Below are 18,888 nucleotides of genomic sequence, written 5' to 3'. Positions count from 1 at the left end.
TGAAATTGGGGTTAGGGAGGGTTTGGCCGGTTGTCTCATCGCGCACTAGCGACTCCTCTGGCGGGCCGGGCACACTGCACGCTAACCAGGTTATCAGGTGCACGGTGTTTCCTTCGACACATTGGTGCGGCTGGCTTCCGGGCGGATGCGTGCTGTGTTAAGAAGCGGTGCGGCTTGGTTGGGTTGTGTTTCGGAGGACGCATGGCTTTTGACCTTCGTCTCTCCCGAGCCCGTACAGGAGTTGTAGCGATGAGACAGGGTAGTAACTACTAACAATTGAATACCACGAAAAGGGGGTAAAATTTAAATTTATTTATTTTTTGATATTTTGGAGATTATTTCATTTTCAAGTAAGAGGTTGTAATCTGAATAAAGTATACCTGTTGTATGATGAATCCTTTGGTGAGAGCCCGCTGAATTCATATTCATTATATAAATAGGCCTGTTTAATTTTGTCTGGCTTGCCATTCCAAATTAAATGGAATATTGATTTAATTTAGTAGCCAACGAAAGGTAGCTAGCTAGGGATCTTATCATAACACCGTTGGCAGAATAAAAGGTTATAGAAGCATTATTATGCACTAGTTTCAGAGCACCTGCATACACTCAGTGATATCCAGCTACATCTGAGACTTAGGCCCAGTACTTTTGAACCTTGTTCGTTGCCTGTGTTTACTGGATGAAACACTTGCCTTGCAGCATGGAGGAAGACGCTTGCCAAGTTGGCGGCTTTCATCTAGGAATTCCCTGCAACTGGGTGTTCAACTTTAGTAGTTCTGTCATATTGAATATCTTGTTTTTCAATATATGGATGAAATTAGGGCATGATTTGATCATATCAAGCACCTCCTCAACCACCGAGCCAGGGTGTCAGAGCAGTCCTCTGTGGATCCTAGGATTTGTAGTCTACATGGCTGCCCTCAGAGTTTAGGACTAGGCATGTCCAATCTGCTATGGATCGAAATCTCTTTTGAAATGAAATGCGTGTTAAGAGCTGACCCTGACACAGCATGACTGTCTCTCATACAGCTAGAGTCTTTATGAATGGGCTGTAAGGCTGATCTGATCACACTCCTCAGTGTCTGCTGGGGCAGAACACGACCCCACTGTCACTGCAGGCCAGGGGACTCCTGTTGACATAAACACTGCATGGGGGGGGTGTTAATTTCTTGTCTGGATGTCATGAAATTGTGTGTGTGTGTGTGTGTGTGTGTGTGTGTGTGTGTGTGTGTGTGTGTGTGTGTGTGTGTGTGTGTGTGTGTGTGTGTGTGTGTGTGTGTGTGTGTGTGTGTGTGTGTGTGTGTGAGCACATTATCTGTAGTGGAATAGGCTGATTCTGACTCTGTCTTTTTGTTTTTTCCCCCACAGATCGTGAAGACCAATCAATCCTTTGCACGTGAGTACTCTGTTGGGATCATTTCTATTGACATCCTTTTCACTCACATTTCACTGAAACATTTTACATGATTGAAAACGGCTTGCTTTTCAAATCAAATCAAATCGAATTTGTCACATGCACCGAATACACTTATAAGCCCCAAACCAACAAAGCAGTTCAAGAAATAGAGTAAAGACAATATTTCCTCAAAAACTAAAGTATGAAATAAAAAGTAACACAATAAGATTAAATAACAATAACATAACACAGGGGGTACCTAGTCAATGTGCAGGGCTACAGGTTAGTCGAGATAATCAAATGGGGGTAATGACATTGACTAAATTTAACATATCAAAAATAGTTATGTGTATATTTCAGTGTTCCATATCAGAGGTATATTATCATCCCAAACCTTTATCTAAACTGCATCATGCTAATGCACCTGATGACGCCTGAGGATGTTCTCAGGGGCCTCTGCTCTGCTCCGTCAGTATGCTAGCTGTCCTGCTCCTGAAACATTACCTCATTAAACTGCCCAGTAAGGAAAACAGATCGCCTCAGCCTGCCAAGTCCTGCTCTGACACCATCTCTCAAAGAGGTCTCAGAGGGTAGAGGTTGTTTTTTTTAAGGAGGGCCGATTCCAGAGGAGACTCAGTGGCTTTATGAGCTGGAAAAGTAACCTGTCTGGCGCTGAGACTGATGTGGCTGCACCTTAAGTAGGGTCGCAGTGACGTACCGCGTCTTGTCCTTGAGTTCAATTTAGGTGATTTCCTCCATGCAGAGTTGCACCCCAGTCACTCCTTTCAGATTTACAGTCGAGCTCTTAGACTCAGGGAAGAAGGCAGAACAAGCCTACAGTATGTGGGAGTGAAGTGAGCAGCATTAGCATCTGTTAGTTGGTCAGAATGGGAGTTATATTGAAGTGATTAGCAAGGTCCTGCCATCCTGCTGGTTCTCAATTATGGACTAGATCTAAAAAGCTTTATCTAGTTATGGAACTAAGTTGACCTTTGAGCAACTTTGTGCAGAGTAGAGGGAGTTATGAGTGTGGTTTGGTACAAGTTCTTCAAACAATTACACCCCCTGTTGGCCAGGATGCTACTTCCCGAGTTCTTGAGTGCTATATGCCAATGATCTCATTTAGACTGACCCATTATGACAGCAATAAGCACACCAATCTTACACCATCTTATAAAGTTGTCATGTCTGGCCAGAAACCTACTCTGTTGTACTATCTGAGAGAGAATCCAGTCTCCCTGTCATTGAAAACCAGTGAGTACTGGTTTACATGCCAGTCCACATGCTGAGTAAGTAATTTGGTTTACAGAACAGAAAGTGGGTCAAAGACCTGTGGAATCTCACACCTTAAGAGTGTGACACACTGATGTAAGAGTCACAGGCCTTACACACTGATGACCTGGCTACCTTGTGCTTGAATAAGAAGAGTGACTAATTCATGTTGTCATTTCAACCTAAAACATCTCACTGTTCTCACAATTGTAATATGACATCAAATTAATTTGAAATGGCTTTTGATTAACATATATTACACTATACCCCCACACCACCCATATACAAAGTGTAGAGGAGGAGACTCACATTGAGTTGCACTCTGGCCATTTATCCATTAAGACAGCATTCTGTGTGGAGAGCTAATAGCTGGCTATGGTAAAGCCACGGGTATGTGGCTGTGTGCTGGGTCTGGAGGGGAGTGAGAGTTGGGTCCTGGCGGAGCTGTGGACATCCCTGTCATTAGAGCCGGGCCAAAAGCAGAGCCTAGAAACCCTGGAGACCTGCCCACCCAACCACAGGACCCTGGAGTTAAAATCAGCAGAGCAGGCAAAACAAACAACAGTATCAGACTCTCTCTAGTCTATAGTATGTCCCAGGGCTGAGCAGAGCCACCCCATCTGACATGATGAGCCTATGGCTGGGCTGGGTCGTTTATGTGTTTTGACTGTATTTGGTTGAGAATATATGTGGAAGCCTTCCAGGAAGCTTGGCTCTGTCTAGCAACCAAAGGTACATTCATAACAGTAGACAAAGGGTTATGCAACTATTTGCTGGAAGTGTTCAACAGTGCTGAAATGTTATTTATTTTATGAGGCCTGCTTGGTAGTAGATTAGAACAGTTTCTTTGCTCTCCCTCATCCCTCCATGCCCCCTCCTCTCTCTCTCCTCATCCTCTCTTCCTCTGTTTTAATCTGATATGTATTGGTCCTGTCTGTCTCCTCCTCACACAGAGGCGAGTCCGGTGCCGGCAAGACAGAAAACACCAAAAAGGTCATCCAGTACCTGGCCCACGTCGCCTCGTCACACAAAGGACGCAAAGACCACAACATTCCTGTGAGTGTTTCCATTCCCTCCTTCCCTATTCCCTTCCTGAACTCCTCCTGTTAAACCCTCCAATGTGTCCATGCCGGACCCAAAGGCAGAGGCTTTACCACAGTGTGTACTCCACTTACTTCTAAACAATGTGTTCTAGTTTAATGACTACTGATGCTAATGGCTAACGTAGCTCCTCCAGTGGAGTCTAATCAGTTTGTTGTTGTGTACCACCTGAACGGTCTCCGCTCCAGCTCTGTGGTGCTCAGTGCCACTCTGTCAGAGACTAATGTTAGCAGGATAATGTTAGAAGGATAATGTTAGCAGGATAATGTTAGCAGGATAATGTTAGCAGGATAAGGATCATGTTAGCAGGATAATGTTAGAAGGATAATGTTAGCAGGATAATGTTAGCAGGATAAGGTTAGCAGGATAATGTTAGCAGGATAATGTTAGCCACCAGTAGGTTCACTGCTTATGGCTTGTGTTTGCCAGAAGCACCTCCAGGTCTAACCCTTCCCTTTGTTTATTACCTGAAACAAACAGCCCGAATCCCCTAAAGCGTTGAACAAGCTCCAGGCAAGTGTTTCCCCACTTTCTAAAACACTTGTGCTCAGTTTGGATGTTTTTGCATGCCCTTCCCGAAATCACACTGTACTGTCTTTTCCCATGAACTTATCTCTGCTGGCTACAGTATATGTGCTATTTGTTTGTGCTGGCAAAACGTTTAAGTCTGCTATCAAACCGACAGACTCGTATTACATTGTGTTTTATCAGTTGTTTTGGGTTTATTTAAAGGAAATGCCCAACAGTGTCAACATACAGTAAGCCTTAAAAAGTGAAAGAAATATTTTGTCATTTGAAAACAGTGACTGTTCATTTTCTGTGACCTTAGAACAACAACTAACCCCATATGCATGTGCTTTTTGTGTTTAGGTTCCAGTCATATTTATCTTTGTTATTCCCACTTTGAATGTCCAGGGCAATGAGAGGATTTGGTGTGAACTGTGAAATCACATCAGAATGTGGCTCTCCAAACCCTCTTCCACAACAAACCTCTAATATCTCAACCATTCTCCTTTATTCGTGCTAGCTTTTCATCTGATTAGCTCAGAAAGCCTTTGGCATAGCTTCAAATACCTTTAATGCACTGTTAATGCCCACGGCCACACGAATACTGTTTGTGTCCATAATAACACCTGACTACTCCTTCACACACAGTGGATTCCTGTCCTACAGTACAGTCTGTGAGTAGCTGTTGCTTTTGAATGTTCCTAATCAATAACCACATGTTGGGTCAGTGATGTGGGAATGCTGTGACCTTCATGTCCCCATCTCAATCCTCACTTAGACGTCTTTGGGAATGAAATTAAGCTACTATTGTCTCTCTGCTGCATAACATGGGCATGCTTCAGTAACAATAGAGGCTCACCTGGGACTAATACACCGCGCATCATTTTTTTCAGCTTGATTCATGATCCACTGTTCCCCCCACAGAGACTTCCAACTGAATACTCCACTGTGGATACTTCTGAGTGTAAATGAGATATTTACTGGCCCTCATTGTCCCCCCACTCAGTTTGCCCAGGAGCTATTTTTCTTTCCCAAAACCTTTTTTCCCCCTCTGTAAAGCTATGCTTTGCTGAAGCAGATGCTGCTAAGATTAAACACCCCCTAAAACAAATGACACTCACCCAGGTTGTGTATATGTAGTGTTGATGTGTGGCGTTATCCTGGCTGTAACTCTGTACCTGAGTCCATGTGCCAGAATACACCAGTCCACTACAGCCCACTGCCCTCACACACCACGCTGCCTCTGTGTCCAGCTAGGAACCCTATGAGCACGGGTCAGAGGAATGTGGAGCGAGGGGATAATGGGAGGGAGGAGAGGGGGGGGCTGGGGGCCAAGTAGCAGCTCTGATAGAAGAGTGGGCCCCAGACACCCAGCAGCTTGGGGATTTTTCAGTGGGGCAGAGCTGTGGAAGTATTGCATTGATCTGATACAATGTTTGTGCATTAGGGAGGTAGGGAGGTATTGTGCAGTGTAGTAGGTAAAGGATAAGAGGGAGTGAAAATGTACACATGACCCTTCTTTAGCGTCCAGCCATCAGGAGAGAGAGGTTTGACTGGAGCAGCTCTCTGACTCTGATCCAGACAGTGGGAGGAGGAACTCAATACCTCCATGTGATCTGTACAGTTTAGATCTGATTTCCACCCTGAGTTGAGCTCCTGACAGAAAAATAGTCCTCATGTCGTGTTCTGCCCCGCCAGGCACCCCGACTCCAGTCTCATTCCACTGGAAATGATATATGTGGAGTCATTGAGCTAATTAAACACAATCTACCCCGATGATGCCTCCTTCTCTTACGTTGACATGTTTAACTATTCAGACAACATTATGTTAATAATGTGTCTTGTCTGGAACCAGGGGTTTAGTGTATGTATGCTCTGTAGTGTATTTCTCAAACTCTAGAAACCTGAGTTATAGGATGTGCTTCAGGGTTGGCTGCGACACATCTACACGGTAGAGGCTGCAGTATGTTTAAGTGGGCCAGACCCCAGTCCTTCTGGCAGCAGCCCTACATCTCTCTGCCCTACTCTCTCACTCACCCGTATGTAGGCTGAGCCTGTCCCACATATCTGTGGTGGGGCTGGGCAGCGCTACCCCACAACCTTTAAAATCACAGAACTCTGGCCCACCGGGTCAACAAAAACCTGGCCCCAGTGTCCCATCAAGAGAAACCAGGGCAGTACAGGCTGGCTGGTTGCGGTGCTATTTCTGTTGTGCCCAAAAAGCCAGCGCCCTGGTTAGAGTGGGTAAAGGGGGCGAGGTGTGGGATGGTGGAATGCCCCCACCGCTCGAGGATTTGGGAAGTAGCCACCGCCCGTCACAGCAGTGCCTCCCAGAAGTGGAGGGTGCATGTGAGCAGCGTCACAACCACAGGAATGCTCTCACCACCCCACAATGTCTCACTTTAGTTACTGCAGGCAGTGCTGCTTTTTACCCTCTGTCCTCACTGTATGTGGGGAAGAAGTAGACTAGTGGCCTCTCAATCCCTATGCGACAGTTGGCTATGCCCTGTGGTTGGCTATGCCCTGTGGTTGGCTATGCCCTGTGGTTGGCTATGCCCTGTGGTTGGCTATGCCCTGTGGTTGGCTATGCCCTGTGGTTGGCTATGCCCTGTGGCTGGCTATGCCCTGTGGCTGGCTATGCCCTGTGGCTGGCTATGCCCTGTGGCTGGCTATGCCCTGTGGCTGGCTATGCCCTCCAACCTGTGATGGACATGACCAGCAGCATATAAACAGCATTTAAACCTCTGTCTACACGATTCATACAGTAGGCTTGTATTCGCTCTGCTCATTAGCTCGAATTAATCAGTTGGTGTATGTTTTGACATAATATTATTAAACTGTATAATATTATAAACAGAATAATATTTAGTCCCAGATGTTAATAGGAGTATAACACGACCGCCACATCTGATATAAAAGCATTATGTTCAGGCCTTTTGAGGAGGATTCTAGTGCTGCATCATTTTGTGTTCAGTCAAACAAAAATGTATTTTTCTCTCCAAAGACTGGTATTGATATTGAGGAATGCATTAATAAAGAAAGCCTCAGTCAAGAGTGCACTGAATCTTCCGTTTTGCAGATGAGCTGAACCATATGGTTTACATTTAGTGTTTCTCAACATTGTATGAAATAATTGGGTACAATGTCATCTTACTGACATCATACTTTTAATGGGTTATTCATTCAGTAGAAATATAGCAGATGTCTACTGCATAACAGAGGCTCCATTCTCACACTCGTTTTACTTCCCATGTCCACCCTGTGGTGAAAGCAATGGCACTTGTCCATACCGATTTAATACATCTTTCATTAGCGGTTCATGGCTGGTTTAGGTGGTGGCGGTATTAACTGGCTCTATCACTCAGTTTCTCCCTCACTTTACAGGGCGAGCTGGAACGGCAGCTTCTGCAAGCCAACCCCATCCTTGAATCCTTTGGCAATGCCAAGACGGTGAAAAACGACAACTCGTCACGTTTCGTAAGTTCAAAAAGCTACACTTGGATACAAATAGTCTTGAATGTGACAGCTGTACTGTATGTTTTATGTACACATTTGTAGACTGTCTGTACACAGACCCTCTGTGTAAATAGGTATTGTAGGACCTTCCTCTCCAGAATACAGTGAAATAGTGTATGAAGGAGAACACTGTCTGCTAAAGAGCACGGCAATGCGCTTTCCATAATCCTGGCATGCATATACACACTCACAGTGTATCCCCACTTCTGACCAGAACTGACAACACATACACACTCACAGTGTATCCCCACTTCTGACCAGAACTGACAACACATACACACTCTCAGTGTATCCCCACTTCTGACCAGAACTGACAACACATACACACTCACAGTGTATCCCTACTTCTGACCAGAACTGACAACACATACACACTCACAGTGTATCCCTACTTCTGACCAGAACTGACAACACATACACACTCACAGTGTATCCCTACTTCTGACCAGAACTGACAACACATACACACTCTCAGTGTATCCCTACTTCTGACCAGAACTGACAACACACACACACTCAGTGTATCCCCACTTCTGACCAGAACTGACATTATACTTCACGGATGTCTGCAGAAGTGACACTGTTGACTCAGTGGGGACTTTTGGGCTCACGGAGGCCTACAATGTCACACAATGTTTAGAACTGCTGCCTTACACAGTTTGTATCCCACCCTACAGGGCAAGTTCATCAGAGTCAACTTTGACGTGACCGGCTACATTGTTGGGGCCAATATCGAGACCTGTATCCTCAAAGATGGGAGACTGGGAAGTGAAGGGGGAGGGGATGTAGGAGTCTGCAGATGTACATACATAGTCGGGGTTTGGCTCAAGGGGCTCTGGGATTTGTGCCACACTTCAATGCAGAGTGCTCACCAGATAGTGGATAGACTTCTTAGAGCTAGATATATTCATACTCTGGTTTTAGTTTTCTAAGATTTAATTATATCTGGTCGTTATGCTTGTGAGAAATGTCAAATTTGTGTCCCTCAAGAATAGCATGTGCAAGATTTGGCGTTGCAGAAAGTATGATTTATAAAGCAGTGTGATGTGTGCTGTACAGGCATTGCTCTTTCTGAGATGGTGGTAGTCAAGGTTTCTGGAAACACTGACTAAATAGCAACCCACTCAGTGGGCATTTCAGTCTCCTGTAAAACTAAGGTCCAGTAATGTGCACAGTTGAGCTCTTACCTGAAGTCCAAAATGGTCGCTCTTTAGACAAAACACCCTGTACTCAGACACAAATGATCAGAAACACATGACTTTACAATTTCAGGGCCAGCTAATTATGCCCAGTATCTCTAGATTGGGACCGCATTTAACATATTAAAGTCTATTGAGATTGGCATTAACAGAAATAAACACTTATTATTTTACAGTATATCATACGAGTATAGCAAGAAGCAGCAATTCATACCAATCCATTGTATGTTTGAGAAGATTCTGCTAGACATGGCACAATAACCAGTAAGCCGTTTACCAGCACAGGAATGATGGCATTGCTCCTTTGGACCTTGACTCCCTGACTACCAGACCTTCTGGAGAAGTCCAGGGCCGTTCGCCAGGCCAAAGACGAGAGGACCTTCCATGTCTTCTACCAGCTTCTGGCAGGAGCAGGGGAGCACCTCAAAAGTCACTATTTTATACACCATTCCAATTATAATGGTTGTCAATAGTGTATTCTGCAAGAAGTATCACAACTATGTCTATTATTTTCAGTTTTTCAATGTTCTGTGCCAGAAATGGCTCGTTCAATATTGTATATGCCATTTCATTATTTCATCTCATGTTATAAGTCTTGGCTGTTCTGTTATAGTACACTGGTTTTTGATTTGTCTCCCCCTACCCCTGTCCTCTCAGCTGACCTGCTCCTGGAGGGCTTCAACAACTACCGCTTCCTGTCCAATGGCAACATTACCATCCCTGGCCAGCAGGACAAGGACAACTTCCAGGAGACCATGGATGCCATGCACATCATGAGCTTCTCCCATGAGGAGATTGTATGTGAGTATACACACCCTAGACCATGCGTGTAGTATCAATGTCTTTCCTCGCCTCTTGTCTGATTTACTCTCCCTTGTGGTTGCAGGCATGCTGAAGGTGGTGTCTGCAGTACTACAGTTTGGTAACGTTGTCTTCAAGAAGGAGAGGAACACAGACCAGGCCTCCATGCCTGAGAACACAGGTAATGCTATACCATCAGAGGCCATACATAATCCAACCAACACTCCAGCACTTTGAAATCATCCAGCTTAAGTTGGACCATTTCTCACCACACAGCTGAAAATACATTGTCCCAGTTTACAGTGAGCTTACTCTCTGGGCTGCAAGTCTTAAACATTGATCATCCTCCCACAATATGCTGCTCAGCCTCAAAAACAGTCACTTGGGCCACATAATTTACTGCAGAACAGCTTCATTAAAATTCTGCTGAAATCAGTATTGGGTCTTAGTGTGAGTCAGCTGGAATCACAACACTAGCAGAGTAGAGTCATCCTTCACCGTTGTGGCTGAGACAAGGATAGCAAAGCGTCAGCAGCTCCAGATGTCTGTCCTTAGTACAGTATGAAGTCTGGCAGCGCAGAGACACTTCACTGAACTGAGGTCAGATTCCTCAGAACTCCTGCAGTGACAGTCCGAATTGTGTTAATATAAAGACATGCAGGCACATTGTAGCGGTCCATATCAGGTATGTTATACCCCGGGGCTCATGCTGCGTGTCTGTATTTTACTTATTTTACTTCAGAAGGAGATGGCTAGTAGGAATAAATGTGTCATTTTTTCATTTCTTTCTGGCACGTTGCTCTGCATTAATGGTCAGTTGATAAACTTTCACTGCTATGCGGATGACACACAGCTGTACATTTCAATGAAACATGGTGAAGCACCAAAATTGCCCTCGCTAGAAGCATGTGTTTCAGACATAAGGAAGTGGATGGCTGCAAACTTTCTACTATTAAACTCGGACAAAACAGAGATGCTTGTTCTAGGTCCCAAGAAACAAAGAGATCTTCTGTTGAATCTGACAATTAATCTTAATGGTTGTACAGTCGTCTCAAATAAAACTGTGAAGGACCTCGGCGTTACTCTGGACCCTGATCTCTCTTTTGAAGAACATATCAAGACCATTTCAAGGACAGCTTTTTTCCATCTACGTAACATTGCAAAAATCAGAAACTTTCTGTCCAAAAATGATGCAGAAAAATTAATCCATGCTTTTGTCACTTCTAGGTTAGACTACTGCAATGCTCTATTTTCCGGCTACACCGGATAAAGCACTAAATAAACTTCAGTTAGTGCTAAATACGGCTGCTAGAATCCTGACTAGAACCAAAAATTTGATCATATTACTCCAGTGCTAGCCTCTCTACACTGGCTTCCTGTCAAAGCAAGGGCTGATTTCTGGTTTTACTGCTAACCTACAAAGCATTACATGGGCTTGCTCCTACCTACTCTCTGATTTGGTCCTGCCGTACATACCTATACGACGCTACGGTCACAAGACGCAGGCCTCCTAATTGTCCCTAGAATTTCTAAGCAAACAGCTGGAGGCAGGGCTTTCTCCTATAGAGCTCCATTTTTATGGAACGGTCTGCCTACCCATGTCAGAGACGCAAACTCGGTCTCAACCTTTAAGTCTTTACTGAAGACTCATCTCTTCAGTGGGTCATATGATTGAGTGTAGTCTGGCCCAGGAGTGGGAGGGTGAACGGAAAGGCTCTGGAGCAACGAACCGCCCTTGCTGTCTCTGCCTGGCCGGTTCCCCTTTTTCCACTGGGATTCTCTGCCTCTAACCCTGTTACGGGGGCTGAGTCACTGGCTTGCTGGGGCTCTCTCGTGCCGTCCCTGGGGGGGGATCTGTCACCTGGGGGGTTGATTCACTGTTGTGGTCGGCCTGTCTGGGTTCCCCCCCTTGGGTTGTACCGTGTCGGAGATCTTTGTGGGCTATACTCGGCCTTGTCTCAGGATGGTAAGTTGGTGGTTGAAGATTTCCCTCTAGTGGTGTGGGGGCTGTGCTTTGGCAAAGTGGGTGGGGTTATATCCTTCCTGTTTGGCCCTGTATGAGGGTGTCCTCGGATGGGGCCACAGTGTCTCCTGACCCCTCCTGTCTCAGCCTCCAGTATTTATGCTGCAGTAGTTTATGTGTGGGGGCTAGGGTCAGTTTGTTTATCTGGAGTACTTCTCCTGTCCTATTCGGTGTCCTGTGTAAATCTAAGTGTCGTTCTCTAATTCTCTCCTTCTCTCTTTCTTTCTCTCTCTCGGAGGACCTGAGCCCTAGAACCATGCCCCAGGACTACCTGACATGATGACTCCTTGCTGTCCCCAGTCCACCTGGCCATGCTGCTGCTCCAGTTTCAACTGGCCTGGGCCCTAGGACCATGTCCCAGGACTACCTGACATGACTCCTTGCTGTCCCCAGTCCACCTGGCCATGCTCCTGCTCCAGTTTCAACTGTTCTGCCTTACTATTATTCAACCATGCTGGTCATTTATGAACATTTGAACATCTTGGCCACGTTCTGTTATAATCTCCACCCGGCACAGCCAGAAGAGGACTGGCCACCCCACATATGCTCTCTCTAATTCTCTCTTTCTTTCTCTCTCTCGGAGGACCTGAGCCCTAGGACCGTGCCCCAGGACTACCTGACATGATGGCTCCTTGCTGTCCCCAGTCCACCTGACTGTGCTGCTGCTCCAGTTTCAACTGTTCTGCCTTATTATTATTTGACCATGCTGGTCATTTATGAACATTTGAACATCTTGGTCATGTTCTGTTATAATCTCTACCCGGCACAGCCAGAAGAGGACTGGCCACCCCACTAGCCCGGTTCCTCTCTAGGTTTCTTCCTAGGTTTTGGCCTTTCTAGGGAGTTTTTCCTAGCCACCGTGCTTTTACACCTGCATTGTTTGCTGTTTGGGGTTTTAGGCTGGGTTTCTGTACAGCACTTTGAGATATCAGCTGATGTACGAAGGGCTATATAAATAAATTTGATTTGATTTGATAACGGTAAACCATGCAGTTTGGTTGTCATTAGGAAAATGGATGTGTCTCTGCTGAGATTTATCCTGGGGGATTTTAACTGATGAATCATACATCAGACTGTGGCCATATCCTTGGGTAGCTGGGGTAAAATGAAGCGGTAGTGCTTTACTGAGGTCTTTCATTACATATTCCTGTCTGACATTTCCCCAACTGTTTTGAATTGACACAAAGCTCTCTATTTGTACTGTATAGAAGGCTCTGTCTGTGCCCATCTCCAGGTTGCAACACTGATGGGTCACTAGTAACCCAATGTCCTGTCTTCCCTCCCAGTGGCTCAGAAGCTGTGCCACCTGCTGGGGCTGAATGTGATGGAGTTTACCAGGGCCATTCTGTCCCCCCGCATCAAAGTGGGCCGAGACTACGTCCAGAAGGCCCAGACCAAAGAACAGGTAGGAGCTGTTCTCCAGTTCCCATCAGTTGTACACTCCTAACTGTTTCTGCATTCACTAACACCAATCTATGCAGGTCCATGAAGTTGGGTTAAGTAGATACAGACTGGTACCCAGCAGACTGTTGTCTATCGCTCTCTGGTTCTCTCCTCAGGCTGACTTTGCAGTGGAAGCCCTGGCCAAGGCCACATATGAGCGTCTGTTCCGCTGGCTCGTCCACCGCATCAACAAGGCCCTGGACAGGACCAAGAGACAGGGAGCCTCCTTCATCGGCATCCTGGACATCGCTGGCTTTGAGATCTTTGAGGTAAATTTATTTTCAAGATCCTTCATCTCTTGTTGCAGGCATATAATCATGTCCAAGAGGGACTGTCTTATCTTGTTGATCTGTAATATTCATCTCTCACATCTCTTTCTCTCCCCATATCCCTCCTCTAGCTGAACTCATTTGAGCAGATGTGCATCAACTACACCAACGAGAAGCTGCAGCAGCTGTTCAACCACACCATGTTCATCCTGGAGCAGGAGGAGTACCAGAGGGAGGGCATCGAGTGGAGCTTCATCGACTTCGGCCTGGACCTGCAGCCCTGCATCGACCTGATTGAGAGACCGGTCAGCTTTTCATCTTTACACATATAGGTGTATTTTACTCAAGATTATGTCTGAGGAACTTCATTCTTCTCCTTTCTCTCTGTCTGCAGACCAACCCTCCAGGAGTTCTGGCCCTGTTGGATGAGGAGTGCTGGTTCCCCAAGGCCACTGATAAGACATTTGTAGACAAGGTGCTCCAGGAGCAGGGCACCCACCCCAAGTTCCAGAAACCCCGGCAGCTGAAGGACAAAGCCGACTTCTGCATCATTCACTACGCTGGCAGGGTACGTCCACGCAGAGCCTGGGTCTCAATACACTGAAATGACTTCCTCTCCTCAGCTCGTCCTCTCATATCGTTTCATTGATTGCTGAAAACAAGGCAGTTCTGCCATATGAGCACCCTTTTTCTGGCGAGGGCCTCATTCATTCGAAGAAACTGATTTGCCATTCACATTTATGTTGCTTTGCCTGGTTAGGGGTTGGAGTGTTGGAAAGACGAAGCAGTGTTTTTGAAATGAGAATGATTGTTCAGCTCCATAATGTCTGAGAAACATGTTTTCTTTCTGAATGACGTTGTAACCAGTCAATGTTAAAGTGCTGCCTTTGAGGCAGCAGACATGTCTCCACTAAAGCTCTAGTTAACAGGTAATTGCCTTAGCACAAAAGCCCAGTTGTGCTCCCAATCTCCACATCTGGTTCACATTGGTGTGAGACCGATTTTACACTGTTACGTAATCACAGATTTTTCAACTTTCACCTCAGTGTGGTCTCCCATCTGGAGAGGGCCTGTGTACGTTCCAGGCCAGACTCCACATGAAATAAAGTTAATATCATCTTCATCCATTTTCTTATTAAATTTGTCACACAAAGTTCAGATGTACATTTTGTTCACAGCACCAGTAGTCCTTACACATGTTAAGACTTAATAAATAGGTTTGGTATACAGCGCATAAACTCATTTTCTCTTGACCAGGTATCTATTTAATTTGATCAGACATGAAAGTCAGTGAGACCTAATAATTGGAAGCTATTTAACACGATGTACCGGTACATATAGCCTGTTTAGCTTACGTCTGTCTGTCTCTCCTCAGGTGGACTACAAGGCTGACGAGTGGCTGATGAAGAACATGGACCCTCTGAACGACAACGTGGCCACGCTGCTCAACCAGTCCACTGACAAGTTTGTGTCTGAACTCTGGAAGGACGGTGAGTGTCCCATACTCTCTTCCTGTTTGGACCATGTAGTTGTCACTTTGTTTGAGTCTTGGTTTCTCAGTGACAGTGGCTATGGTGGGAGTATTTTGTACGCGCTCTCATCCATTAGACTTCTTGTCTGGTTCATATTCAGCTGCTCGCTTCTCTGTGATGAGTACTGTCAGCCAAAACATTGTGCATTTGTGAGGTAACCTGAAATATCCGCTCGTAAATCTCCTCCCGCCTTTTATTTCCCCATTTGGCACATCCACTTGTTTTAAAAAGCGATTGAGTTTCATTATGAGTCATTGGACATCTACAATGTATACAGAAACAACTAATAGAAAGGAAATGACTGAATTGCTTTGTTTTTGTGCTTGGAATATTCTACCAGACCAGTAACAGTAATATGTCTCTGTCCTTTACAATGTACACAACTAATCATTGTTTGTGTGAGTGTGTATGCGGTAACATAATACGAATAAATCTGTGTCTGCATGGATGTTTATGTGAAGCTGAGTTGTCCTTCACATCCTCCCCTCTCTCTGTTTCTGAGCTGTAGACATTCAGACCTTTCAGAGAGCCTCTTTCTATGACAAGGCCTCTGGTCTCCTTGAGCCTCCAGGTGAATGCACACGTTGCTGCTGCTCTGTAGAGCTCTTCCTGCTCACTCACGGCTGCACTCTGCACCCTTCGATGCACCCACCGCCTCTAGGCTTTGCATGACCCGTAATGCACTGTTGCTAACCAAGACAGTACCTTTCAGCGATGCCATTCTGTCTCAGTCAAATCTCAGCTCAGATTGTTTATTTGAGATACCTGCACAAGGAAGCACCAGGATTGTTATAATTTGTTTGGAAGAGCCATCGTAGGTAGGACCTTGAAGAATACTAGCATGGAGACATCTGCCGGTGTGGAGTAAATGTATGAGAAAAAGCCTGGACATTGCCAGGGCCATGGCTGTTTAATGTATTCAACACTCACCTGTAAACTGACGTCAGTAAGGCTTGGAGCTGACTGGAGAGTGATGGATAGAGACCGACTTCCTCCACCACCTCTTTCACAGGATATTTTAGCTACAGATCACACTGATAGAGACCGACTTCATCCACCACCTCTTTCACAGGACATTTTAGCTACAGATCACACTGACTTTGCTGGAATTCATAATCCCTTTGGCATGGGCTAAGCCTGTTTTTTTGAGGGTACATTTTTTACCAACCTTAACCTGAATGTGGGATCACTGATCTGATTTCCATAATCTTTTATTTAAATAGATAGATTGTGAAATGAAGCTTCGCTAAAATATCACCCTGTAAATATCGGTGAAGCTGATGTGGAATGACAATGATTGAAGGAGAAAAGATTCATCAGTCAGTGTCACTTAACCTTTGCACACACTCCTTAAACTTCTGTCACCCTTGGATATTGAAGTAAATCAGAGCAGTCACTGAGAGTTAAGGGGAGAATATGATTCAAAGAGTTGTAATGATTCAGCTCTGTTCCTGTTCCAATCAGTTGTCAGTCTTGACCATTGCCATATGCTTAAATATATAATATAATATATGCCATTTAGCAGACGGAGTAGAGGACATTACCATCCAGGCTTCTGCTTAGAAGCCTGGTTCTGGTTCTGCAAACGGATCAGGGCCCTTTTCATCTGATGACTTTATCCTTTGCACCATCTATGAAGAATGTGTATGCATATGTCCAGATCCTTTCATAATAAGGCCAATGAAGCTTACCATGCCAATGAAGCTTACCATGCCAATGAAGCTTACCATGCCAATGAAGCTTACCATGCCAATGAAGCTTACCATGCCAGTGAAGCTTACCGTGCCAGTGAAGCTTGCCGTGCCAATGAAGCTTACCGTGCTAATGAAGCTTACCATGCCAATGAAGCTTACCATGCCAATGAAGCTTACCGTGCCAATGAAGCTTACCGTGCCAATGAAGCTTACCATGCCAATGAAGCTTACCATGCCAATGAAGCTTACCGTGCCAATGAAGCTTACCGTGCCAATGAAGCTTGCTGTGCCAATGAAGCTTTTGCCATGCCACATTTAAGGACAGCCGACTACACTGTGAAACCATGGTTTCCTAATAAGCATCGAAAATCACATCAAAGAGGCATGATGTATCCCTGCCAGGGGAAATACTGCCTGACCCCAACAGAGGATTTCTGAAAGATATTTCAGTACAGTATATACAGTTGAAGTCGAAAGTCTACATATACTTAGGTTGGAGTCATTACAACTCATTTTTCAACCACTCCACACATTTCTTGTTAACAATCTATAGTTTTAGCAAGTCGGTTAGGACATCTATTTTGTGCATGACACAAGTAATTTTTCAACAATTGTTTACAGACAGATTATTTCACTTATAATTCACTGTATCATAATTCCAGTGGGTCAGAAGTTTACATACACTAAGTTGACTGTGTCTTCAAACAGTTTGGAAAATTCCAGAAAATATGTCATTGCTTTAGAAGCTTCTGATGGACTCTAATTGACATCATTTGAGTCAATTGGAGGTGTACCTGTAGATGTATTTCAAGGCCTACCTTCAACCTCAGTGCCTCTTTGCTTGACATCATGGGAAAATCAAAAGAAATCAGCCAAGACATCAGAAAGAAAATTGTAGACCTCCACAAGTCTGGTTCATCTGTACAAACAATAGTACGCAGGTATAAACACCATGGGTGTCACGTTCTGACCATAGTTCTGTTATTTTATTCGTTGTTTTAGTATGGTCAGGGCGTGAGTTGGGGTGGGCAGTCTATGTTTGTTTTTCTATGTTTGTTTTTGTGTTCGGCCTAGTATGGTTCTCAATCAGAGGCAGGTGTCGTTAGTTGTCTCTGATTGAGAATCATACTTAGGTAGCCTGGGGTTCACTTTTGGTTTGTGGGTGTTTGTTTCCGTGTGAGTTTTTGGGCCACACGCTACTGTTTCGGTTTTGTATATTTCACGTTTATTATTTTGTTGTGGTTTAGAATAAATCAATATGGACACTTACCACGCTGCGCTTTTGGTCCGATCCTTACTTCTCAGACGAAGAGGAGGAAATCCGTTACAATGGGACCACGCAGCCATCATACCGCTCAGGAAGGAGACTCGTTCTGTCTCCTAGAGATGAACGTACTTTGGTGCGAAAAGTGCAAATCAATCCCAGAACAACAGCAAATGAAGCTTACCATGCCAATGAAGCTTTAGAGACAAAGTAGAATCTCAATTCAACGGCTCAGACACAAGAGGTATGTGGCAGGGTCTACAGTCAATCACGGACTACAAGAAGAAAACCAGCCCAGTCACGGACCAGGATGTCTTGCTCCTAGGCAGACTAAATAACTTTTTTGCCCGCTTTGAGGACAATACAGTGCCACTGACACGGCCTGCAACAAAAACATGCGGACTCTCCTTCACCCTCGACAAAGGCTGCAGGCCCAGACGGCATCCCCAGCCGCGCCCTCAGAGCATGCGCAGACCAGCTGGCTGGTGTGTTTACGGACATATTCAATCAATCCCTATACCAGTCTGCTGTTCCCACATGCTTCAAGAGGGCCAATATTGTTCCTGTTCCCAAGAAAGCTAAGGTAACTGAGCTAAACGCCTACCGCCCCGTAGCACTCACTTCCGTCATCATGAAGTGCTTTGAGAGACTAGTCAAGGACCATATCACCTCCACCCTACCTGACACCCTAGACCCACTCCAATTTGCTTACCGCCCAAATAGGTCCACAGACGATGCAATCTCAACCACACTGCACACTGCCCTAACCCATCTGGACAAGAGGAATACCTATGTGAGAATGCTGTTCATCGACTACAGCTCGGCATTCAACACCATAGTACCCTCCAAGCTCATCATCAAGCTCGAGACC

The 18,888-nt window shown here is 45.2% G+C and overlaps 1 protein-coding gene across 2 annotated transcripts in view; it reads left to right on the top strand.

Moving 5' to 3' along the window:
* Positions 1 to 18,888, top strand: part of LOC123999132 (myosin-10-like) — an 82,418-nt gene that overhangs the window by 46,059 nt on the left and 17,471 nt on the right. The window contains exons 4-16 of one of the 2 annotated variants that reach the window (XM_046304576.1): positions 1,369 to 1,396; positions 3,622 to 3,724; positions 4,250 to 4,282; positions 7,661 to 7,753; positions 8,470 to 8,533; positions 9,322 to 9,420; positions 9,649 to 9,792; positions 9,878 to 9,973; positions 13,102 to 13,220; positions 13,375 to 13,527; positions 13,659 to 13,832; positions 13,922 to 14,095; positions 14,903 to 15,017. In XM_046304576.1, coding sequence (XP_046160532.1) covers positions 1,369 to 1,396; positions 3,622 to 3,724; positions 4,250 to 4,282; positions 7,661 to 7,753; positions 8,470 to 8,533; positions 9,322 to 9,420; positions 9,649 to 9,792; positions 9,878 to 9,973; positions 13,102 to 13,220; positions 13,375 to 13,527; positions 13,659 to 13,832; positions 13,922 to 14,095; positions 14,903 to 15,017 — 1,395 coding nt within the window. The remainder of the gene's footprint in view (positions 1 to 1,368; positions 1,397 to 3,621; positions 3,725 to 4,249; positions 4,283 to 7,660; positions 7,754 to 8,469; positions 8,534 to 9,321; positions 9,421 to 9,648; positions 9,793 to 9,877; positions 9,974 to 13,101; positions 13,221 to 13,374; positions 13,528 to 13,658; positions 13,833 to 13,921; positions 14,096 to 14,902; positions 15,018 to 18,888) is intronic. The other variant, XM_046304577.1, reaches the window with a different exon arrangement.

Source organism: Oncorhynchus gorbuscha, linkage group LG16 (genome assembly GCF_021184085.1).
Source record: "Oncorhynchus gorbuscha isolate QuinsamMale2020 ecotype Even-year linkage group LG16, OgorEven_v1.0, whole genome shotgun sequence".
In the NCBI taxonomy this organism is placed as follows: Eukaryota; Metazoa; Chordata; class Actinopteri; order Salmoniformes; family Salmonidae; genus Oncorhynchus; species Oncorhynchus gorbuscha.
This window is presented reverse-complemented; position numbering and strand designations above follow the sequence as displayed.